The 17,277-nt window shown below is 33.7% G+C and overlaps 1 protein-coding gene and 1 non-coding gene across 2 annotated transcripts in view; both read left to right on the top strand.

Moving 5' to 3' along the window:
• AGL (amylo-alpha-1, 6-glucosidase, 4-alpha-glucanotransferase) overlaps nucleotides 1–12,481 on the top strand; it is a 63,800-nt gene extending 51,319 nt beyond the window's left edge. The window contains exons 29-32 of the mRNA XM_045547463.1: nucleotides 91–188; nucleotides 1,817–1,904; nucleotides 2,008–2,141; nucleotides 11,170–12,481. Coding sequence (XP_045403419.1) covers nucleotides 91–188; nucleotides 1,817–1,904; nucleotides 2,008–2,141; nucleotides 11,170–11,287 — 438 coding nt within the window. The 3' untranslated portion in view covers nucleotides 11,288–12,481. The remainder of the gene's footprint in view (nucleotides 1–90; nucleotides 189–1,816; nucleotides 1,905–2,007; nucleotides 2,142–11,169) is intronic.
• Nucleotides 2,528–2,588, top strand: LOC123636235. The gene has a single exon (XR_006734433.1). It is a non-coding gene; the product is annotated as a U7 small nuclear RNA (small nuclear RNA).
• Nucleotides 12,482–17,277: the final 4,796 nt, after the last annotated feature.

The following is a 17,277-nucleotide window of genomic DNA, read 5'->3' as shown; positions in this document are numbered from 1 at the left end:
CTTTTCCAAGTTTATGAATAGTTTGTGTGGGTGGGAACTAATTCTTCTGTGACGTTAAACATTTGTGTATTTGGTTTTAACATTCATTAGGCGCCTGAGCTCTTTACTGTAGAAAAAGCATGGAAAGCTTTGGAGATTGCAGAGAAAAAATTGCTTGGTCCCCTTGGCATGAAAACTTTAGATCCAGAGTAAGTTGGAATTTAGGTATTAAGAATATTGTTAATATTATATTTAATGCAAATACATTGACATCAACCATAACTTTTTTGCTTACCAATAACATCTCTAAAATTGCATTCAAACTGAGTTTTCAAAAACATCTTCTATATCTTCATTAAGCATCAGTATTCAAAATGCTTTTAGCTTTATATTTAATAATCAATGAAAGAATTTTAAGTTTATAAAACTAGTATGTAACGAATATTTTCTAATGCCTATTTTTTCTGATTGTAAAAATAATACATGATTATAGTATACATTGGAAAGTTCAGATGTATATAAAGAAAAAGGTACAATTTCTTAAAATCTCTTCATCCATAGATAAGCATCACTACCATCTGGCCTATTGCCCAGTCTTTTCTGTGCACTTTTGTATAAATTTGGACCTTACATGCACATACCTAGAAGAACTTATATAAAAAATTCAATTTCTTGCTGCATTTCCCCACCCCCAATTCTTCTTCTCAGAGGCAATCTTTATTTTGTAAGGTGTTTCTCCTAGTAGTTCCTTCCATATTTCTAAATATGTGTATGCAGCTATTTTACGATTTTTTTAAATATTAGGCATTATTTGTTTACTTTTTGTGATGACAGATGAGGATTTAATTCCATTCTCACCTCACCACTATTCCTCTCCATCCTTTCTATACAATTATACCACTCTTTTTACTTAAAAAATAATTTTGTTTTTATCTTATGATTGTGTTTACACCATATTTCTTGTCTGTTCCAACTTGTTTTTTCTTGAGTTTCTAATGACCTGTTTTTCTTCAGCTGTTTTTCCTGAAAGCTTGATATTCATCATCAATTTGTTCTACGTCAGTGGATATCAGGACCCCACCCCCCACAACCTTTGTAGACTTTTCCTACTTTACTGTGTACACATTTCAGTCTTGAGATGCAAAAGTTTGTATGTGTATTCTTATCTACATTCTGAGATGTTCTCCACATTTTCAGAGGAGTTAAGAACCACTGGTCAAAACTAAAACCTACAGTTAAAGCTTACTCATGCAGCCAATTCTACTTCACTAAAAAAAAAGAAAAGTATCAATTTAATTAAATGGAGTATAGATAAATGTCTTACATAATCTGTTGCAGTAAGTTTGTAGTATTGTTTATATGTATATTATAAATTCTGTGTATTATAGCAATGTGTATATCAAAGTTACTATTTGTAATCTGATAATACATCAGTTTTAATTTTAAAATAACTTCATGGAGAAGCATGTTTATTAATTAAAATCATTCTATGTATATTTTAATTATTATGCATATATTAAAGATCTAGTGAAATAATTGACTTTAAACCAACCAATATTTAGTGTCAGGCTAACTCATTGAAGGCAAGATGCCTGAATATCTTATGTTGTTTTTCATTAGCCAGTATTTGTTAATCATTCCCTAACACATTGTTAAAGTCCTCTGAATTCAGTATATACTAATTGAAGTTTAAATGGATCATGTACTGATGCTAAGCTTTTTCTATAGATTGTATGACAAAATAATTTATTTCTCTTACCTTTGCTATTGAAATTTTTCTAATGCCTTCTATATAATTCTGATCTTTTATTTAACTTAAATTTCAATCGTTTTGCAGTGATATGGTTTACTGTGGAATTTATGACAATGCCTTAGACAATGACAACTACAATCTTGCTAAAGGCTTCAATTATCACCAAGGACCTGTAAGAATTTAATTTCTTACCTGTGAGTTTTCATTTTAAATTATTTTTCAAATAATTTTAGATATTCATAGTTTTTTTTTTTTCTTTTAAATCATCTTTTTAGGAGTGGCTGTGGCCTGTTGGGTATTTTCTTCGTGCAAAATTATATTTTTCCAGATTAATGGGTCCGGAAACTAATGCAAACACTATATTTCTGGTTAAAAATGTTCTTTCCCGACATTATGTTCATCTTGAGAGGTAAGTCATCAGGGGCATGTAATTTTCATAACTAGTGTTTAGTCAATTTATTAGATATTAGATAAATAAAATTTCCTAGAATTCATTTCTATATCCCCTAGGTATCCCAATGAAATTTGAAACTTGTACTCTTTAACACAACCAGTTTTATCACTGTAATTTCACCTTCCCTTACTATTCAGGTTATTTATTTGAAGTTGAAGACTTGATATTGTATGATTTATACATGTGAAATAGTCTGTGATTTTTTAAAACTTAGCTGATATTTTTGGATATGGTTAGCACAGGATAGATACAAAAATTAAAAGTACTCTTTAAAAAATATATAAAAAATAAATATGTGAAAAAAATTTTTAATTCAAAAATTTTTTAAAAAATCAAACTAGTAGTGTTACAGCTCTTTTAGAATTTTTCTAGTAGATTTTCTGGTGCTCACTGGAAGACACCGCACCCTCCCACACAAGTTTGAAAAAAAATTAAATTTAAAAAATAAAAGTAAAACTAGTAAAGGTGATATTAAAACAAAGTACTCAGGCTGGGCCTTTTGAGTTAATTGATTTAAAGATATATCAGAAAATAATCTTCACAAATACTTTAATTGAAATATCAGAGTTTGCTTTTTATTTCAAGAACCATCTCTCACCTTCTTTGTCCTAATTATTAGCAGCTCAAGTGTCAGAGTTATGTGTCTTTATAAGATGGTACAAATTCAGTCAAAGGCTATCTTAATTTCTCAAATCCTAGATTATACCTAAATATATCTATGTCTTATTGTTCAGAGTAATTATGCATAAGCAGAATAAATTTTATTTCCTGTCTTGCAAACACACAAGGGACTTCTGTCATCGTAAATATTGTATCAAAGCTTGATTCCATTAGCTTAAATGTAGTCATAGAAAACCCAACCCTACCATGATTCTTCTACCTCATCTAGAGATTGAATCTGAGTCAATGTGATGTGAACATTTCTTGTATTCTGTTCTTCATTGCCCTGTAGTATTTCTCATTATTTGCATTTGTTTTCTCTTTCTTCCCTTTTGACCATGAAAAATACGAATATCTGGCGCTGCAGGGATCATTCTACCTTTACTTATGATCTCATCCTTTCCCACCTGTTCCATGACTGACTTTGCTTTAGTAATTATCCTCTTTCGATCTTTCCTTAAGCTACAGAGATATTTGTTGGCCCATCTTAAAATGGGCCTTTGTATTGTTACTATCTCAAACCTTGTCCTGTCATTGTCTTTTCAGCACAAACTTCCCAAAGAAGTGACCTCCTAATTCCTTTTACTTTCTGACCACTCACTTAGTCATTACCACCTTCAGTCTTGCTTCTGCCCTCACCACTCTGGAGAAGTCCTTCAACAAGATCCCTTCTATTTCCAAGATCCCATAACTTCCTTCTAATTCTCCTCTTTGACCTGGCTATTGTATTTGACACTGTTGGTTTCTCCTGCTTTCCAGAAAAACCTTATACTGTCTATAGCATTAGGTTTCACTTGTTTACCTAATAACAGTAACAACTGTAGTAATAATAAATAATATTTATTGAGTCCTTACTATGTTCTAGGCATTGTTCTAAATGTATGTATATAAAATCCCTCATTTAATCTAAATAACTATGTAAAATAGCTAATACTATTTTTTATCTTATGTGACCATGGGAAAGTTATTTCTCTAAGCCTCAGTTTCCTCATCTGTATAATGGATAAGCTAGGATTTGGGGATTAATATATTAATACATATAACATGGGCAAGATGCCAACTCAGATATGAGCTATCATTAATTATCTACGAAGGCTGAGTAAGTTGTACAGAGTCAAATGGCAGGTAATCTGGGAGAGCTCTTACTAAACTGCAGGCAATCTGGCTCCACAGACTGTGTTCTTTTTACTGTTTTTCTGGCTTATCTTCCCACACGTTTTTTCTCACTATAATTTCCATTTCTGTTATAGTATTGCCATTATTTATGTTCTCCAAGCTCAAACTTTATAATTTTTCTTCATTACCTCCTCAGAACATCCAGATAAGTTGTCAAGACTTGATTCTCTCACTGCTACTTTCTAAGAGCTCGCCTTTTTTTTTTTCTGTTCCCACTTCCCAATTTGTAACTCAGAACCTTTCTCTGGAGTAGGTAGTAGCCTCATACTTCAGTGTCCTTGCTATCCACCTTGTCATAATACCCCAAACCAGATTAATTTTGTTGAAATATAACTCTCACAATTTTAATCTTATGTTTAGAAATCATCAGTAATTCCCCATTGCCTACAGAAAGAAATCCACATACCTTAGTTTCCACAATCTTTTCTCAAACTACCTTTCCATTTTTATTTATTACAGTCTCTTGTATGCTACTTTTGATAGCATAGTAGCTTCAGGTGTGAGCTTCGGGTTCGGATTAGATTTCAAACTCTGTCCTTGCTGCTTACTTTACATATGACTTTAAGCAAGTTATCTAATCTCCCTGGAATTAATTTCATCATTTGTGAAATGAGAATACTATTATCTCATTAGTTGCTGTTGAACGTGAGAAGATAGATCAAAAATACTTGTAACGATTAACTGATTTTATCTAAAGTGAATTATTACGTCTTTTAATTATCTATAGAATCTGTAGTGACGTTACCATTCTCATTCTTGATTATTGATAATTTGTATTTTCTCTCTTTCTCTAATCTGCTTGGTTAGAACTTTGTCAATTTTATTTATCTTCTTAAAGAACCAGCTTTTGGTTTCATTGATTTTTCTCTGTTATTTTTCTTTTTCTAGTCATTGATTTCTACTCCACCCTTTATTATTCCCTTTCTTCCGTTCACTTTAGGTTTAATTTGTTCTTCATTTTCTAGTTTAAGGTAGAAACTGAGGTCATTGATTTAATACCTTTCTTGTCTTCTAACATAAGTGCTCTATGATACAAATTCCCCACTGAGTACTAAATTAGTAGCATCCCACAAATTCTGATATGTTGTGTTTTTATTTTCATTTAGTTAAAAATACTGTTTTCACCTTTTATTTCCTCTTTAACCCTTAGGTAATTTAAAACAGTGTTATTTCGTTTTAAAATACTTATGAATTTTATTTCCTCTTTAACCCTTAGGTAATTTAAAACAGTGTTATTTCGTTTTAAAATACTTATGAATTTTCCAGAGATATTCTGTTAATGTTTTCAAAATTAACTCCATTATGGTCAGGGAATATACTTTGTATGAATCTAATCCAATAAACAACTTATTGATAGTTGTTTTATGGCTCAGAATAACCTATTTGCAATTGAAAAGAATGTGTATTCTGCTGTCATTGGGTGGAATATTCCATAAATGTCAACTGGGTCAAGTTGGTTTATAGTGTTGTTCAAATTCCTTAGGAATTTTCTGTCTACTTGTTCTATAAATTGTGGGTGGAGGAGTATTGAAATCTTTTACTGTAATTGTCTATTTCTCTATGCAGTTATATTAACTTTTGCCTCATGTCTTTGGAAACTGTATTATTATATATATAAATGTTTATGGTTATGCTTTCTTAATGAATTGACCCCTTTATTGGTATAAAATGGCCTTCCTTATTACTGGTAATATTTCTCTGCTTTAAAATCTACCATGTTTGGTATTAATAGAGTCGTTCCAGATTTCTTTTGATTAGTTGTTACCATAGTATCTACTTTTCCATCTTTTTATTTTTAACCTATTTGTGTCTTTGTATTGAAAGTGGGTTTCTTATACACAGAAGCATATAATTGGGTCTTGCTCTCTTATGCAGCCTGATGATCTCTGCCCTTGGAGCATTTAGACCATTTACAATTAAATCTGTTTGTTTTCTGTTTATCCTATCTGTTCTTTGTTAGCCTTTTCCTCTTTTTGTACTTCTTTTGAATATTTTTTACTCCATTTTATCTCCTTTCTCAGCTAATTAGCTATAATTTTTATTTTGTTTTGTTTTGTTTTTTATTTCAGCTCTTCATGGGGGTACAAAAGCTCAGGTTATATACATTGTCCGTGTCCCACCCATCCCCCTGAGTCAGAGCCTCAAGCATGTCCATTCTCCAGACAGTGCGCCTGGCACTCACCATGTAGTCATACCTCCATCTCCTCCCCCCCCCCACCTCCCCGAGTCAGCACCTTCAAGCATGACCATTCCCCAGACGGTGCGCAACGCACTCATCATGTAGGCATACACTCATCCCCTCCCCCCACCCCCCGTCTCAGTCTGATATCCAATTGGTATCCTTCCGCGATGTGCATTTAGGTGATGATCAGGGAAACCAATTTTCTGGTGAGTACATGTGATGCTTGTTTTTCCATTCTTGGGATACTTCACTTAATATAATGGGTTCCAACTCTCTCCAGGAGAACCAAAGAGATGTCGTATCATCATTATTTCTTATAGCTGAGTAATACTTCATGGTATACATATACCACAGTTTACTAATCCATTCATGGATTGATGGGCACTTGGGTTGTTTCCACATCTTTGCGATTGTGAATTGTGCTGCTATAAACATTCGGGTACAGGTGTCTTTGTTATAGAATGACTTTTGTTCTTCTGGGTATATGCCCAATAATGGGATTGAGTATACATCTTTACCTTATATTTTGCCTTCAAGTAATATACCAATTCAAGTATAGTATAAGAAACTTAAACTTAACTTAGTGTAGTTCCATTTCTCCCCTTGAGGACTTTGTGCTATTATTGTCATCCATCTTGCTTTTACATATGGTATAACCTCCCCACTACAATCTTGCTATTTTTGTTTAAGCACACAGTTATCTTTTAAGGATATTTAAATAATACAGAAAAAAGTCTTATGTAGTTACTCACTTAGTTGCCATTTCCAGTGCTTTTCATATCTTTATGATTATCCATATTTCCATCTGGTATCACTTTCCTTCTTCCTGAAGGATCTCCTCTATCATGTCTTGTAGTGTGGACCTCCTCATGAGGAATTCTTTCAATTCATGTAAGTGTAAAAAGTTTTTATTTTGTCTTCATTGTTAACATAATTCCACTGTGTATGGAATTCAGGGTTGACAAGTTTCTTTCTGTGCTTTAAAGTTCTTGCATTCTTTTGGCACGAAATCTGCTGTCATTCTTATGTCTAATTCTGCCATCAATTCCAGCCAGTGTGTTTTTCATTTCACACATTGTAGTTTTCATTTCTTGAAGTTTTATCTGGGTCTTTTTCATCTCTAACATATTTCTGCTTAATGTTTAGAACATATGGAACATAGTTACAGTACCTATTTTGGTGTACTTGTCCACTAATTCATTTCTGGATTGGTTTTGCTTGTGCTTATTCTCTTTATTATGGGTCACATTCTCCTGCTTCTTTGCCTAGTAATTTTTTTATTGGATACCAGATATGCATTTTACCCTGTTAGATGCTAGATTTTTTTGTATTTCTGTAAATACTCTTGAGATTTGTTTTAGAATGCAGTTAAACTACTTGGAAACAGTTTGATCCTTTCAGGTCTTGATTTTAAGCTTGGTTAGGCCTGACCAGAACAGTGTATAGTCTAGGACTAATTATTCTCCACTAATAAGTCAAGACCCATCTAAGTTCTCTACCCTATATCCCTAAAATTAAGAAGTTTTCAAATCTGGCTAGTGGGAACAAGCAAGTGTCACGTACTGCTTCATCTAATCCTTTTGGATGGTTCTCTCTTCATTCTTGAATAGTTCTCTCTTATGAATTCGCTAATCAATACGCTACAAATACTTGGGTGGGACCCTTTGCATATCTTCAGAGTTCTTTCTTGGCACAGCTCCCTCTTCTCCAGAACTCTGTCCTACAAATTGTATCTGCCTTAGTCTTCCTGGATTCTCAGTTCAACTCAAGGAGGCTCCATCTGCGTTCCCCTCCCTGTACCAAATCCTGGAAATTCTCTCAAGGTAGTAAAAGTGTAGCAGTCATATGGCTTGCTTCATTTGTTTCTCATTTTCAGGGATCACTCTTCTTCATTGCCTATTTAATGTCTTAAAAATTATTGCTTCATATACTTTGTCCAGTTTTATTTTTTTTGTTTTTTTTTTGTTTTTTTTTTTTGAGACAGGGTCTTTCTCTGTCATCCAGGCTGGAGTACAGCAGTGTAATCGTAGCTCACTGTAGCCTCAAACTCCTGGGCTCAAGCAATTCTCCAACCTCAGCCACCAAATAGCTATGGGAGTGTGCCACCACACCCAGTTAATTTTTCTATTTTGTAGAGATAGGGTCTTGCTATGTTGCCCAAGCTGGTCTCAAACTCATGGCCTCAAGCGATTCCCTCCACCTTAGCCTCCCAAAATGCTGGGATTATAGGTATGAGCCACCACACTCAATCTGTCTAGTTCTTTGATTGTATCAGGCAGGAAAGAAATTCTGTCCACTCTACTTCCTGTTTGTCACATATAGAAGTCCTTGCTTTCTGGCCCAGCAAGATGTTCTAGGTTTTTCTTTTACTTTCATAACCACAGCCCTGGAATTGGGCAATTCTCTAAGGAGCCCTGGTTCTTTTTTTTTTTTTTTTCTTTTTCCTTTTTCTTTCTGTTTTTTAAAACTCAGAGGCAAGAAGGAGCCCTGGGGTTCTTTATGGTGAAGAATATTATTTAAAAGCCAGATGTGGACACTTGGCATATTCTATGCCCCCCAGTCAGTACAGCTAAGGAACATATATAATACATACACATAGATACACGCATGCATGCATATCTTCATCTCTATGTAGTTCTGTCTCTATATATTGAAAACCTGAATTCACACCAGTTCCAATCTGTTGCTCACTATTTAATTCTATTTCTCCCTTCCCATATTGTAATTCTCTTTTCCAACAGTGAGTAGCCTACTTCCCACACTGGGCTGTCACCACTACATGAACTCTGCTCAGCTTATTTGGGCCTAATGCCCCACACTAGGCCACCTCCATGGGTGGATGCCCTTCTTGTGCTACCTGGGCTCTGATTACCTACTCTGGACCACCCTCGCCCTTAGTGCTTGGTGTGAACTCCTTCCTCATACCTCTTGGGCTCTGACATCCCACTCCATACTACCTGTTACCCTTCCCTCCTCTCCTCCCCAGTTGTGACCTACCTTGCTCTGTCCTACCTAATGACGTTAGGGATGGAGAAAACCTTATGTCAGTATGGGTATGTTTCCTGTTGTGTCCAGATCTAATTATGAGCAGCATATTAGTGGTTTTGTAACCTTGTTTTGTTCCTTAATTTTGGTCATAACATTAGTTTGCTAGGGCTGCCATAACAAAGCACCACAAACTGAGTGACAAACAACGGAAATCATTAAACAAAATATTGTCTCACAGTTCTGGAGGCCAGAAATCTGAATTCAAGGCAGAGGCAGGGCCGTGCTCCCTCTGAAGGTGCTAGGGAAGGATCTCTCCCAGCCTTCTTTCCTTGCTGCTGGTAGTTCTGTGGCTTGTGGCAGCAAAACTCCCATCTTCGTGTGGCACTCTCTCTGTGTGCATGTCCGTGTCCAAATTTCTCCTGTTTATAAGGACAGTGGTTATATTGGATTAGGGCCCACCCTACTCCAGTATGACCTTAACTAATTACATCTGCAATGACCCTATTTCCAAATAGGTTCACATTCTGAGGTACTGGGGGTTAGGACATCAACATATGAATTCTAAGGGGGGGACACAACTCAACCCATTACAAGTACCCAGGTATCCAACATCAGAAATTTGGCATTTTGGTCTGAGGTAGCTTAAATACTTAGAAACAAATGTTTTCTTTATTTTTCATTTCTCTATAACAGTTTCCTTTTTTTTGGAGACAGAGTTTCACTCTGTTGCCCAGGCTAGAGTGCCATGGTGTCAGCCTAGCTCACAGCAACCTCAAACTCCTGGGCTTAAGCAATCCTACTGCCTCAGCCTCCTGAGTAACTGGGACTACAGGCATGTGCCACCATGCCTGGCTAATTTTTTCTATATATTTTTAGTTGTCCAGATAATTTCTTTCTATTTTTTAGTAAAGATGGGGTCTCACTCTTCCTCAGGCTGGTCTCGAACTCCTGACCTTGAATGATCCTCCCGCCTCAGCCTCCCAGAGTGCTAGGATTACAGGCGTGAGCCACTGCGCCTGGCCTATGACAGTTTTTTTAAATATGGTACCCAGCTGATATTGTTATTAGTTATTATCCAAAATATACTATATTTATCCAGTAGATTTTTTTTCAATTTTTACCATGAAATATTTGGAAACTACAGAAGACTATATGCTACATAGCCCTGAGTTTACAAATAGCATAATAATGAAACAAATATGTTCCCACAACCCAACTTAAAAAAGAAACATTACAGATTTCTGTATTTTTGGTTTTTATAATTTATGTTTCATATTTAAGGGATTATGTCAAAATTAAGAATAAGTTTGATATGCTAATAATGCTATATTCTGATAGGGAGACTTGGAACAAGTTATTTGACCTCTGTAAATCTGTTACCTCTCTATAGATAGGAATAATTATGGTACCTACATTATAGGGTTACTAGGAACATTAAATGAGATAATGTAGATAAAGTGCTTGGTATTAGAACATAATAAATACTAAATTTATTCAGTAGAATGAGAAATTAATTGGCTTTTTAAGTAGAAAGTACTCTAGAATAGCATTTTTTTTCCTAATCATAGTTCTTAGTGTTTCTTCATTACTTCATTTAGTTTTACAGTCTTATCAAGATTCCACATGTCTGCCTAATTACAATTTTAGTCTCATAAACATACTCCAAAAGGAATAAAATTATGCCTGAGAGGGTATTTGTCTCCATATTTATATATTGCTTTTAATGGTGGTTTCTTCTATGATTTTAATACATGAAGGGATTCCTTTGCATTTGTAAGTCTTAAATCCCAAAGATAGAATATGAAAGAATTCTTTCAGTCTAAATTCTTTATATGTGCATCTTGAGGATATTGTTTTATTTAGCAAATGACTATATCTGATTGTTTTCCATATTAGAAGGTAAAAATCACCAGGTCTTGCCTATTTTGTTAATATGTGTTAGATTATATCTCATAAAATGTCTTTTCTTACTTTCAGATCTCCTTGGAAAGGACTTCCAGAATTGACCAATGAGAATGGCCAGTACTGCCCTTTTAGCTGTGAAACACAAGCCTGGTCAATTGCTACTGTTCTTGAGACACTGTATGATTTATAATTGGTTCATGGATATTTATTAAGTATACAATCACTTGTATTATGGAATACAAGGTCATAACATAAATGTCTTATATGCACAGGCTCAAGTCATTTTAAAAATCTCATCTATTATAATATTGATGCCCAATTAGGTAAGATTGTAAAAGCATTGATTTTTCTGTTTTTTGGGATTTTTAAAAAAATGTACAGAGGTGGCTTTCTATTTGAATCAAAAAGAAACATAATTGCCAATGGAATGTTTTGAGTTCAGTACATATTCTTCAAATGCCTAGAAATTCAGAGTTTGAAAAGGAAAAATCATCTATTTGTACGTAAGTGAAAATAAAATATGAAAATGCAACAATGAAATAGAAAGTTATCTTTAAATTGTGATACATATTATCTTCAGTAACAATACATGCTGAATAGGCTGTGGCTCATTAATGTTCTCACCATTTACTAAGTATACAATGCACTTTGCTCACTGCATTCAATAAATATTTAATGAATATTGAATGATGGAAGTTTCCACCTACAATATATGTTCATAAATGGAGCACAGATGTTCAAAATGTACTTTTATTTTTTTCACTGATATATTAATATTTTTTAATATAATGAATGCCAACAGGGTATTTAACATAATTTACTATGCTAATGATACATAAGCTATATGGAAAAAAATGCAAAGCATTAGGAAATTTCCTAAAAATGGTTTTGTTTCATTAGTCTTGAGTTCCAGTTTCCTTACATGAGATAGTTTACATTTTTAAAGTGGAAATTATTAGCACTTTAAAGAAAAACTGTTATATTAATTTTCTAAAAACTTAACTAAATTATCTTTAGTTTGTGTACAAAAAAATCTATTGATAGATCATAGTAGATACTGGTTTCCTATTAACCAAAACCTACATTGACAGGTTTAGCACTGAGAACAATCTTAATAAAAATAAAAATATAGATATAAGTTCAATCATTATCTTGAATTGAATAAAATTATTGAAGTTATTCAAGTTTTTTTTTTAATTAAAAAACCTAGGCCACAGTGGTGAGAGCACTGCATCCTAACCACTGGACCACCAGGGACATGTTAAGATACCTTGAATTAAATCTAAAAAGGTCACAAAAGGAATAAGGTTTCTAACATTTATATGAGTTGACATTTTTGAATAGTACTACTTATTTCCTAGACGAAAGTCTTTGTTTTTGGGGTTTTTTTCCTCAAGAAAACACTTAAATTTGATCATTATACTTTCAGTTGGAAGAAAGTAGTTGCAAAACTCCTTTCATTACTATTTAATATTATTCAGTGGTTTATTTATAGCTAATAAAATAATGGTACAGTAGCACTTTTCTTAGTGAGAGATCACATGCCAAAACCTTTAACTATGGCTGAGAAATAAAAAGAAAAACGAAAAACAAGCAAACTGAAACTTGTGTGCAGCAAATATATATAAATGCTTCAGCTGCCAAATACTCATGCTTGAAAGCTCCTGCAATTTGCTGTAGCATTACTTGCCCACCCTTCTCCAAAGCTGATCTTACTTTAGAAGTAGTTTTAACTAGCTTAGTTTTCTGGTTTCCCAACCTAAAGGAGATGAAATCCTACAAATTTAAGGACAATTGTGATAGTAATCTGATCATTATCTGTAAACCCATTGCTTTCCAAATTTCCCTTCTACAATTCCTTTCTTGCTCAATATATAACCTTCTGTAAACGGTAGAGGCAAAAGGAATGACCTTCCTTGAGATAACCATTAGTTCATCAAAGATTCACCTAGTTTTGTTGCTGTACACTAACTTTTATATTAAAGGGGGTAAGAACAGTAACAGAAAACATATTTAATGAAAGCAAGAACTAATAGCTGACAATTAAATGTGACCAAAAATATAATTAACAAGTTGACAGTTTTAAAAATATAGCCATATTGGGTTATCCATAGTAGGGCAAAGACCCACCTTGGTAAACTTTTAGGATATTTGGTTACACTAGAAAACTAAGTGTTTCGTATTCCTAATGAGGAATATTAATAAAAGAACATTGTTACACTCTGCATGGTCTATTTTAAAGTTTAAGAAGGCATGTTACACATTAGTCCATCCAGAGTAGTTAAAATAGCAATTTTAGACTTTAGAAGGAAAACTGTTATTTGACTAAAACACATTTAAGTAGAATGCTTCATTCTTGAGTGATGCTAGATAAGGTATTATATTACATTTCAACAGTGGTCTGTGCATTGGTTTTTGACTGATCCAAATCAATCTTACCCTTTAAAATGAGAAGTAACCTTGCCAGTTTGACTAGTATGCTGTGGTATTTTAATAGTAAATAAGTTTTCAAAGATAATTGGGGAAACATCAGACCTGTCATCATGTTTATCAATATTGTAACATGTGAATTATAATCCATTTCTGATATGTCTTAAGCTGCTCTCCGTAGTGCACAAATGTCAGTTATGTCTGTGTGCCAAGGAAATAAAAATCTTTTCTAAAGGACCATATTTTGCTTTCATTCAGTCATTTACCAATTAATTTGTCAATGCTGCCCACTGCAGGATGTGTGGAGGCAGAGAGAGAAGGAAGAATTGTAGACTGCTTTGGTAATTTATTTAATTAGCCATGTCAAATTTAGGAGCAAAATAAACTTTCAATGTATAAATAGATCTTTTAGCAACTATACACTTCCCTAGTATTTCTTGAAACTTTTTATACTACTGTGAACTTTTTGTTTACCTTTCTTTTATATATATATATGTGTGTGTGTGTGTATATATATACACACACACACACACACACACACACACATACACACAATTTATTTAATAAATTAATGTCATTTAAAATGCAGTACCAGAACATTAGGCCACTGAACATGCTAGTAATGTTTGTCATGAAGCATCTGTGCTCATGTTAGATTGGTGCCTCCCCACTGCCGCTAGTGGTTCCTGGGATTAATGCCAGAGCAGTGCTAGTTATCTGGCTCCCCTGCATAACTAGTGCAGAAAATTCCTGAACAGGTCACCTTCTTGAGACTTTGCTTCCCATATTAACCTTTTATAAACTTACTTAATGCAAATACTATAGGCCAGAATATACGTGATGTATGTATGTGCCTCCTATAATAGCCAAAAAGACTTTTTCACTTTTAATTACTGAATAATATATACATATTTATAGAAAAGCATCTAATGACCAAAGTTGATCCATTTTGTCTTTGCCTTACTTACTGGTTTATTTTTACTGCAAATGTTTGTATATTCAGGTAAAAGATATTAACCTAAAAAGAAAAAAAATCTGACCAAAGTGGAAGAAAAAAAGAAAAAAGATAATTAACCTAAAAATCCAAAACTGTAATTATCAAATGGTTTTAATTAATTTTGTAAACTTACTTATATAGACCCTCAAAGTACCAATATAATAAACTCAAGGAATTTGCTTAGGTTTTTTTCCCCATTTGTATGAGCCTTGAATTAGAAAGTAGCACTGATACTTTGTCATTTTGGCTGCAATATTTTTTCTAATATATTTGCCTTGTAATTTTGGTTAGAGGTTTTTTTGTTTGTTTTTGTTTTGCTTACAAAAGCTTTTTTCTTTCATCAAATATTTCAGTGTTTACCTTTCTGATCTCTTCTATCCCTTCAAAATTTAATCGGTCTCATTTAGTAATTTAATAAATTTTGCTCCTATTTTCTTCTGGTTTTATTATATATTTTTATAGCTGCATCTGATATGAAGGGAGACATTAGATTTTTTTCAAATTGTCATATTCCACACTCAAGAGTTGAATGTGATTTATGGTGATTATTTTTTTCAATCATTGAATTTTTCCTAACTAGTAGGGTCTACTTCTAGGATATATTGTTGAAGTTTTCTGTGCCTATTCACTCATTTAATTATTGTAGTTTTTTGTTTTAATATTTGTTAGAGCTTTTCCTCACCACCTTTCTCTCTCACCAATCCCCTACTCTCCTTTTGCAGAATCTTGTTCTATATCTCCACCTATTTGTTCTTCCTAAGTATTTTTCCAAATCCGAAAGCTATTCTCTTAGCATTTTTATTAAATTTGCACTCACATAATTTGATAAGAACTGACATGTTTATGATATTTAATCTTATCTAAGAACATAGGATGTCTGCATTTATTTATTGGAATTCTATCTAATTTTTATGTCTTTGGTTGCTGTGATCCATTTTGGTTCAACTTGATAGCCAGTTGGTCAGAATAAGAAATTCAGATTCAACAAACATTTATGGAGCCCCTACTAATTGACAATTTCACATTGAAGGTATTTATACCCATTTTATAAATGAGAATGTTGATAAAGAGTCTTGCCCTAAGTCACACAACTGATAAATTACTGGACTAAGAATCACTGATCTTCCTACCACAAATCCTCTTTCACAGACCTTCAAGACTGCAGTCTTCTCTGCTTGCCCTCATGCTTCCTCCCACCATCCACACATAGGTCTAGCAGTTGCTATTAAGAGTTGCCCTTCTGACCATGCAAAGCTTTAGATTTTTTTCTGCTTAGGTCTAGGTATACCCCCTTATTATCACCTGGTCAAAATTCTGTATTTGCAGCTATCTACCTTAATAAGATTACTGATGTAGTTCTGGCTAAATATTCAGACTCAGGGCCAAGCAATACACAACTGGGATAAATTTGCAAATGCAAGTTATCTTATCAAGGAAGGTGAGACAGAAAAGTATGAGACAACAGGAAGCATAATAAGAGATAGCCACTGGTCAAAGTTGGTGCAAGAGAATTGTGGCCAAAAGTCAGGCAGGACCCATGCCCAAGCATGCTTAATACCAAAGGAACCAAGTTATATCTATGGAAGTTTACTAACAAATACAGCACTTAATTCTACAAATGTTCAATGTTAATATATGTATTATAATTGATTTTATATATATACTTTTTTTTTTTTTTTAGAGATGGGGGTCTCACCATGTTGCCCAGCTGGTCTCAAACTCCTGGGTTCAAACAATCCTTCCACTTGAGCCTCCCAAGTAAGGTGAGATGTACAGGCATATGCCACTGTGCCAGGCTCATGTAATTGATATAGTTTCAAAGTACAAAACTCAGCACTAAGTCCTATTAGACATCTTTTCTTATTACATAAAGTGCTCCAAAAATAATTCATCTTGACTCCCACCTCACATTCAATGAATTACAAAGTCTTTTCACTTTTATCTGACTGTAGGTTCTCTTCTATTCTCTTCTTTCTACTTATACTTGTTTTGTGCTTAGAGTAACTTAATTTCTTAATTGATCACAATTTACTCAATCCCTCATAGAACTATAAGGAAAACCTTTCTTGAACACTGATTATTTCCATCACTGCTCAGAGGACATTGAGGATCCTCTATGATTTGACCTCAATCTCTTTCCAATCCTCATGTTACAATGTCTCTTTGCTCTTTCCAAAGCTGATTACTTGCCTCACTGAGCCTTTGTTTCTTCAACTGTAAAAACAAGGATGACTGTAATACCTATTCCACATGGTAGCAAGGATTCATGGGGGTGACCCATAGTATGTTAGGATTAAGTTTGACTGCATATAACAGAACCAAAGTAACAGTGGTCTGCATAAGATAGAGGCCCAGAGTATGCAGTCCAGGGCTGATACGGTGGTTCTGTGGTCATCAAGAACCAAGGCCAGCATCTAATGACACAAAACATTTTATAACTTCCCAAATACAATTTTTTTTAATGTGAACTCATTGTCTCCTAGATGTAATGAGCAGAGGTTGACGATTATTTATTTATTTATTTTAATCAATGGTTTCTCCAAATTATTTTTTCTCTTGACCTCCCAAAGCCTGATCTTATCGAAACAACTCAAAGTTTACATCATCTGAATTGGCAAATTTTATGGGTTTGTTAAAATGGAGAACAAGTTTTCTTGTTAAAAAATTCTATAATTTTACACTTACATTAAATTTTAAAGAAGCAAAAGAGCTAGTATTGAAGTCTTTACTAATAAAGCAAGATAGAATTTTGT

This window comes from Lemur catta, chromosome 3 (genome assembly GCF_020740605.2).
Source record: "Lemur catta isolate mLemCat1 chromosome 3, mLemCat1.pri, whole genome shotgun sequence".
NCBI classification, from domain to species: domain Eukaryota; kingdom Metazoa; phylum Chordata; class Mammalia; order Primates; family Lemuridae; genus Lemur; species Lemur catta.
This window is presented reverse-complemented; position numbering and strand designations above follow the sequence as displayed.